Here is an 8,288-nt window from a genome sequence, read left to right as displayed (position 1 = left end):
TATACAGTATCATAACTACATCTTTGATGTTTATAAAAAACCAAACCGTTTGAAAATTGAGCAAGCTATGGTTATTTAAATAGTAAACCATAATGTTATGAATGAGAGCACCATAGATATATATAAACACTAGATGACTCACCCCGCGCGGGTGGCCGCCATCTTGCTACAGGTAGTGCTCTCATTCATAACATTATGGTTTACTATTTAAATAACCATAGCTTGCTCAATTTTCAACCAATTTTCAAACACACACACACACTGAATTGCGCAAACAGAAAAATATATATATTTTTTCCCTTTACACGGGAGTCCGGGACAAACAAAGTCCCGTACGGGACACGCCCCTTTTGGCTCAAATACGGGGCGTCCCGGCTAATACGGGACGGTTGGCAACCCTAACTATAACTGGCCTCTGGTCTTAAAGGTGGGGTAGGTAATTTTGGAGAAACCAGCTCGAGTGTGCTAGAATTTGAAAATACACAGGTATGGAGTCAGATTTGGGTCAATATTCTAGCGCGTAAAACAAGCTACTCACGAGCGGAAAATGTGCTTTTCCACGCGCATAAAATGACCCTCGCGCACAGATGAAACCCCCGCGAGCGGCTATGCGCTCGCTCGCGAGAGAGACAGCCCTCTTGCTCGCTCGCGGGAGTGTCACCCCCTAATCCCACCAGGAGCGTCTGCGCTGCGTTGCGGCTGCAGCGTTTTTAGCGATCGCGGCCACTCTAGTCAATGGGTGCTATTCCATCAGATCCGCTGCGCCGCGCCGCGGTTCGAAGCGTCCCAGAAGCTCCTCGCCGCAAGGAATTTCTAAAATATAGGATGAATCCTATTTTTGACGCGGCGCAGCGTGGCGCAGGCAGGAAGTGGAACGTTCATCCAACAACTGCGAGGCTGCACACACGACGCTCCGCTTCAGCAACGTTTTGAAACGCGCCTGGTGGGTTATGACGCAGGAGGAGGTCGCAGCGCGGCGCAGCCGCAGCGCAGACGCTTCCGGTGGGATCAGGGGGTCAGCCTCGCGGAGTCTGTCTACGCGCGTGAAAAGTTTCTGACACTTTGGGGCGGAGCCACTGGACTTTGATTGACAGCTGCAAGGAAGCCCGGAGTTGCCAGGTTTGATAAATGCCTGAACTACCAAGAGCCGAGGAGTGACAGCTGCAAGATCAGTTGGACGAGATTGAATGGTAAAGTTGTCCATAAAAAACTATTATATTCGTAAAGTGTACAGCTAATATATAGACAGTAGACAGACTCCGCGAGGCTGACCCCCTGATCCCACCGGAAGCGTCTGCGCTGCGGCTGCGCCGCGCTGCGACCTCCTCCTGCATCATAACCCACCGCGCGCGGGGGTCATTTCATGCGCGTGTAAAAGCACATTTTCCACTCGTGAGTAGCTTGTTTTGCGCGCTAGAATATTGACCCAAATCTGACTCCATAACAGCCGGAAAAAATCTGCTACTTCCTTACAGAGCCCCTCCTCCAACACACACGAACGCGCACATGACCAATGAGGGCACGAGATAGCCTACGTTTGTGCACAGATGGAAGGCTAACAGGCAGGTAGGCCATCCAGTTATTTTAGCCGGCCCGGCTAAAATGATTGGTCGTGCTTTTTTACAGTAGGCCTACCACGGCTTCCACAGATGACATTTGTAATGGATTTTTTGTCAAAGCACTTAAGATATTAATTGCTATCGGGATGTTAAGAGCATTCCATGGAATATAACAAAAAGTGTATCTCGAGCCGGTTTCTCAAACTTACCTACCCCACCTTTAATACTGGTAGGAGAGGTTTAAGTCCATTTCTGTCAATATCATGGACTGTGACATTTATAGGAAATCTGGCTGAGCGGAGGTATGTGTTTTCTGTGTGTGTGTGTGTGTGGTGTGTGTGTGTGTGTGTGTGTGTGTGTGTGTGTGTGTGTGTGTGTGTGTGTGTGTGTGTGTGTGTGTGTCAATTATTGTTCATTTTTTAGATTTTCATTTTGTATGTGTGAGAGATAGAGAGGGGCACATAGAGGAAGAGAGTGAGGGGGCACACAGAAAGGCTGAGAGCAAAAGAGAGAGAGAGAGAGGTCGGGGGACATACACCCAGCATGTGTGCCTGTGTACTGTATGATGTGGCTCTTTGCAGTAACACAGGAAGATTATTGGCTCTTTACCTCTGTTGGTTGGCCACCCCTGCCTTAGAGGGTGTTAGGTCCACTCCTCACTTATAAAAATAGCACTTTACCACTGCACCCTCTCTAATCTCAGATGCACCCTGAGTCATTTTGTTCTGGAACCGGGCCTGGTCACACGCCAGATGCGTGAGAGTTGGCAACCCTGGAATCTTGGTTACTGCTTTTTCTCCGGCCTGTTTATTAGTTTGATTTCAATATAAAGCTTATTATATTGTATGTCTGCTAGACAGGTAGAGTTGCAATAAGACAGGTCAATACAGTGAAATGAATAGCTGTGAACAATTAGATCTGTGTGTGTTTGTGTTATAGGAGGATTTTAGTCTGGATTTGCATAAATCATGTTTTTATATTTTAGAAAATGTGCCTTCTACAGGTGCTTTGCTTTTACTGGTATTTGTATAACTTCTTATTACTTGCAATCTTGTATTTGAAAACAAAACTATATTTTCAATAAAATCAGCACCTACACATTTAAGTCTTCTCATTCCCTTTGCTCTGTTGAACTGAAATACTTTGCACACTTCTTTATCCAGGCTACTTTTAATGGGCACTGTCTGATACAATTACTGAAACAAGTCAGACAAAGAAGTTTGTGACAAGAGGATTTACATTTAACTGGTTTGCGTCTGTCATTCATTGTCTGGGCCTTATGCTAAAATATCAATCAATAAGTAAACAATATGAAATCAGGTAGATCATTCTGTTTTTCAATCACACACAGAACGGCAAAATCAATGGGCAGTTTTTTCCACTTCTAAAAAGACAAGGTAAAGTACGGAAATAATTTGTCTTTTAAATGCTATGCTAAATAACTATGATAAGTGCTATGAGAAAGACTGCAATGTGTCAGACTTTTCACTAAACAAATTTAAGAAAATAACAAGTGAGTATATTTCCATTGTGTCTGCCAAAGAGAAATATCTGTTTAGGCTAAAACCGATTTAAAATTGTAAGGCAAGGCAAGTGTCAAGATCTGTCTTTATTGTATTTTGTCTTGTCTTTTTCTGTCTTTTGTTTCATGTTTTATTTTGAAAGGTCTTCACCTCCTGTCTTGCCTGTTTCTGTCTGCGTTGTGTCTTGTCTAGATCTGTCTTTGGTTTTCTGTCTGCGTTGTGTTTTGTCTTTAGATCTGTCTGTGGTTCCCTGTCGTTAGTTTCCCTGGTGTGTCTTATTACCCGATTGTGTGCACCTGGTGTCCTGTGTTTTCTCCTCCCTCCTCACCTGTGTCTTGTTTGTATAATTAGTCTTGTGTGTATTTAAGTTCTGGTTCGTCTTGTGTTTTGACTGTGGGAGTGTTCTGTTGTCTTTGGTGAGTGTGCTGTTCTGTCTTTGGTGAGTGTTCTGTTCTATCTTTGTTTCTAGTATAGCCTTGAAGTAAAGGAGATATTTTTGACATTTAAATCTGCATTTGGGTCCTGCTTCCTGCACACACCGTAACATTAAGTGTATTTATACAGCACCTTTCAGCACACGGCAACCCAAAGTGCTTTACAAAATAAAATAAAAGACATTTAAGAATAAATACAGTGGAAGCATATTAAAAACAGGCATTTTGAAATGTTGTAAAAAGAGATTTAAAAATACAGCAGTCAATAAACTGCTGCTTGTCAGGATGGAATAGTTACGTAAATTAATAGACAATTTAAAATGCAATGATATATATTTCAAATGACAATAAGTTCTGTACTTTAATATCTCATATTTATGACGAGTTTTAAAGTGGAGGATTTTTCAACTATTGATTGACCTTTAATATTTGCAACGATGGCTGCTTGGATCACAAACTGCACTCAGAAGTAAAGACATTTTTTGTATCAGGCTGCAGTTCAGTTGAACTGTCAACCGACTCCAAATAAACACAGCTATAATTCTTATCAAACATTTACTTTTGGTTTTCCCTTTTCTGTATGCCTGATTGCACATTTCTGACTGTGGTGTTTCCTTTGAACCAGTGAACAAATAATGTAGATTTTAAAGCAACTGATCAAATCAGTTTGTTTGACCTCACATTCACATGCCCACAAACACAGACACTATCTCCCTGTTATTCATGTTGCGTAACCAATATAGGGCAGGGAAAAGGTCTCAGTGCAAAAGGGGAAAACAGCTGAGCATAGTTATGAGCCCACCCTTGGTTTGAGCTGACTTGCACTGGAACTCTTCATCCGGATATTGTTCCTGCACAGCAAGGACTCCACATTCTGCCTCAGTGTTTGGTGAACAAGTCGCTAATACCTCAAGAGGTTACATTGCACTTATAATCCAAAGTGCTGAAAAGCTGTTGGAGTTTGAGAGCCGATTACTCACTTTAACAGACTGCACTAACAGCGACCATTTTTACTTCTTTCTGATTATTTCGGCTCGCTTTTAAGGACTTCCTTTTTTGGAACACTTTCTAAGAATTCTAATTTAAGTTGACTGCATCACGTATAAGTGGTTTTAATGATTTTCTCTGGCGCAGCAATCTTTTTGTAAATGTTAATGTTATGAGAAAAGATTATTCAGCAGGTAAGTCTATTGAAATTCAAATTATCCAAACATTTTTTAATTATATTTTACTCTTGCCCCTTATGTTTGCTCCAAAGGAACCTACCAACAACAGGATGTGCTGTCATTAACATAAAGTTAACTTGTGGAGTTTTTGTAGTACACCACTATGGGGTTTGGGGAACTCTTGGAGCAGGTAGGGAGCACAGGACGCTTCCAGGTCCTGCAGACGACCCTTCTCCTCATACCTATGATGTTGATGGCCAGTCACAACCTGCTGCAGAACTTTGTGGCTTTGGTTCCCCCTCACTTCTGCAATGCACACACAAACCTGTCCCAGTCCCAGATGAGTGCAGAGGAAGCGCTGCTGGTCACGGTGCCGCTGGACCAGACAGGGAAGCCAGACAGGTGCTTGCGTTACGCGGCTCCACAGTGGCACCTCCTGACAAAAAACGGGAGCTCCAGTTCAGGGAAGGAGGGAGACACTAACGCTGGTTTGGATGTCGACCTGCAGGGATGTTCCGATGGATGGACCTATAACATGACTCACATGAAATCCACAATCATATCTGACGTAGGAATATATTTTATTTTTCTTTGCTTATGTATATATGTTTTCTTGTCCTGTGCCTTAAATGTTGTTCCATATTTTTTAGTGGAATTTGGTGTGTGATCGGCGGGCTTTGAAGCAAATGGGACAGACGGTCTACATGGGAGGTGTGCTTCTGGGTGCTGTTGTCTTTGGAGGTCTTTCAGACAGGTAACATTGATCTCATCACTAATGATTTACAGTTAAAGGAACGTTGTGCTATGTCAGATATGCGGCAACATTAATCATTTATGTAACTTTAAAACATGATATGTGTGTTTATGAAAAAACACACATATCTATAGAAATACAGTATGAGAACATTTGAGTTTTTTTGGTATTAAGCATAATTAAATGTTCTACTAGAAAACCAGAATGCACGAATGAACCAGAAAATTAGCATCATATTTCCCCTTTAAAATGGTCCCACACTACACGTCTTTTTTTCATGCTACCTTGTTAAAATCATATGATGTGATACAGTCTGAATTAAGTCTTTAACCCACTTGGCTCTAGATATGGTCGACGCATCCTCTTGCTTATTTCTCACCTGCTGATGGCTGTGTCAGGAACATGTGCTGCTTTCTCCACTGCCTTCCCGCTCTTCTGCCTGTTCCGCTTTGGCTGTGGCATGGCTCTGGCCGGCATGGGGCTCAACACCTTCTCGCTCAGTAAGACATTTAGCTGGATAGGGTACAATCAGCGTAAAACAACTTTAATGGAAGCAGTCAACATGCATAATGATTAAAGAATAATAATTGTACTAAATAAAATAAAAATACTTCTTTCTCTATCTCTTTTTTCTTTAATATCAAGTTGTGGAGTGGATCCCCACTAGTGTGCGAACAATAGTGGGGACAATGACAGGTTACTGCTACACAGTTGGACAGTTGATACTGGCGCTCATCGCGTACTTCATCCGGGACTGGAGGTGGTTAACCCTGGCTGTGTCTTTGCCTTTCTTTGTCTTCTTCCTCATTGCATGGTAAGATGCCAAGTATTGACATGCAAACCAGAATCACCGATGCATGTTTATTTGCACGATTAACAGAACACATATTTCACACAGGTGGTTTCATGAATCTTCAAGATGGTTAGTTATGAGTAATAACCATGAACAAGCCATCAAGAACCTTAAAAGTGTGGCGAAATTTAATGGACGGAAGGAAGAGGGAGAGAAAATCGACATGAAGGTAAGAGAATGTGCTGTGTTTATGTTATTGTACCATCTATCTGTGGTTATTAATGTGTATAAAATACATTAATCTTTGTCGGTATGCATAGAGGCTGCAGGAAACCATGAAGAAAGAGATGTCCTGCTCACAAGGCACCCACTCTGTCCTGGATCTGTTCCGCACACCTACAATGAGGAGAATGACGATCTGCCTCAGTGCTGTCTGGTACATGTTCCTTCTTGTAAAAATCTCAGTTTTTCATTAACAAATATGTAATTACATTGACACTGTTAATGCTTTCTTTAAAAAACAAACCTAGGTTATCCACGAGCTTTGCTTACTACGGTCTTGCAATGGATCTGCAGAAGTTTGGGGTGGACATCTACTTGATCCAAGTGATCTTCGGAGTTGCCGACATCCCTGCTAAAGTCGTCATAGTCGTATCTATGAGTTATTTTGGACGGCGCACATCACAAAGTGGGGCTCTCATCATCGCTGGAACCACTGTTTTGATCAACCTGCTGATACCTTATGGTATGGTTGAAAACATGTATACAAGTTGAATATCATACTGCAGAAACAACAGTCCTCTGATGAATGTCTCACTCCATGTGCAGATAAACAGACTGCACGCACGTGTATGGCTGTACTGGGTAAAGGTTGCCTCGCTGCCTCATTCAACTGCTGCTATCTCTACTCTGGAGAACTGTTCCCAACAATCATCCGGTAAGTCTTATTTAGAAAATGTTGCTTTTAATTGTTTTATTAAGGGTTTAAAGGGGCCCTATTATACTAGTTTTCAGGTGTTTACTTACTTTAATGTTCAGAGCTCTTTATTTTTCTCATACTGCTTGAAAACCTATTTTCACCCTCTGTCTGAAACCAAAACCCAGTCTGCTCTAATTGGTTAGCTGGCCAGCTCTGTTGTGATAATTCAACTGCCAAGTGATGTCACTTTGTGATGAAGTAAACAAACGAATCAAAGTGAGGCGTGTCAGGCCAGTGGGGAGTGTGTGCGAGATAAACTCCCTCTGTAGGGAACTTTTGGATTTTAGCCTTTGCAGACCATTTACATGGACAAAAACCTATATCACACTACACAGGAAAGGCAAACCCCCCAAATGCATAAAAGGGCCCCTTTAAGCTCAGCTCATTTTATATATTGAAGGATCTACATCCTGTCTTTTTGAAAAGGGGAGATGAGAGTTTCTCTACTTTTCTGATTGACATGCTGTTCGCTGGCAAAATGGAAATATGGACAATGCTTGAGAAGTCTTTAAGCTTGAACACAAGTTAGCATTTTCCCACTTCCATTTCCTTTGTCTTGACGTCAAAATGTGTTTGCACGGGCTTCTGGTTAATGGCCTGAACAAACGTCGCACCTTATGAGATTTTCATGTTTAGTTCTACAATATAAAATATGCCAGTAAACACCCACTCATCACTTTTGGAACTTTGTACCTGTCTTAACAAAGAGGCAGGAGATAAAGCAGATACCAAATAATGGTGTCAAACCAGGTCACCTTTGACCCAGATGATATGAGGACTAAACAGTTTCAACCTGTTTGGAAACTTCTTAGGGCGTTTGGTTTATTTTCATCCTGTTCTGTCTTTATCCTGATATCCTGGGCCCAGGAGTTCAAAACTTTTAATCTCAATCAGATCCGATCAGATTTTGAAATGTCGTTTTTTGTGATCCAGGATCAGACAAGTCGGCCACATTTTGTCCCTGGAGTTCAAAGCAATTCAGGATAGGATCACCCTGATCCAGATTACTACTTTTCAAGATGACTAGATCCTGAATATCAGTGCTTTAATTCTACCGATCACCATCTAGTGGACATGAAA

General features: G+C 42.0%; 1 protein-coding gene across 3 annotated transcripts; it reads left to right on the top strand.

The window, feature by feature from the left end:
• The first annotated feature begins 2,889 nt into the window (after positions 1-2,889).
• LOC117562681 (solute carrier family 22 member 6-like) lies at positions 2,890-7,186 on the top strand. Of its 3 annotated transcripts, none has more exons than XM_034240548.1 (9): positions 2,890-2,956; positions 4,775-5,250; positions 5,333-5,436; positions 5,782-5,936; positions 6,082-6,250; positions 6,335-6,458; positions 6,550-6,665; positions 6,760-6,974; positions 7,058-7,170. In XM_034240548.1, exons 2-9 carry the CDS (start codon positions 4,846-4,848, stop codon positions 7,168-7,170), a joined length of 1,401 nt encoding a protein of 466 aa, XP_034096439.1. In that variant the 5' UTR covers positions 2,890-2,956; positions 4,775-4,845. The 3 variants fall into 3 exon arrangements, with proteins under 3 accessions (XP_034096439.1, XP_034096438.1, XP_034096440.1); XM_034240547.1 differs by lacking the exon at positions 2,890-2,956 and adding an exon at positions 3,484-3,521 and having other exon boundaries at positions 7,058-7,186; XM_034240549.1 differs by lacking the exon at positions 2,890-2,956 and adding an exon at positions 3,505-3,544.
• The last annotated feature ends 1,102 nt before the right edge of the window (positions 7,187-8,288 follow it).

The sequence above is a fragment of the Gymnodraco acuticeps genome, unplaced genomic scaffold, assembly GCF_902827175.1.
Source record: "Gymnodraco acuticeps unplaced genomic scaffold, fGymAcu1.1, whole genome shotgun sequence".
Taxonomy (NCBI): domain Eukaryota; kingdom Metazoa; phylum Chordata; class Actinopteri; order Perciformes; family Bathydraconidae; genus Gymnodraco; species Gymnodraco acuticeps.
This window is presented reverse-complemented; position numbering and strand designations above follow the sequence as displayed.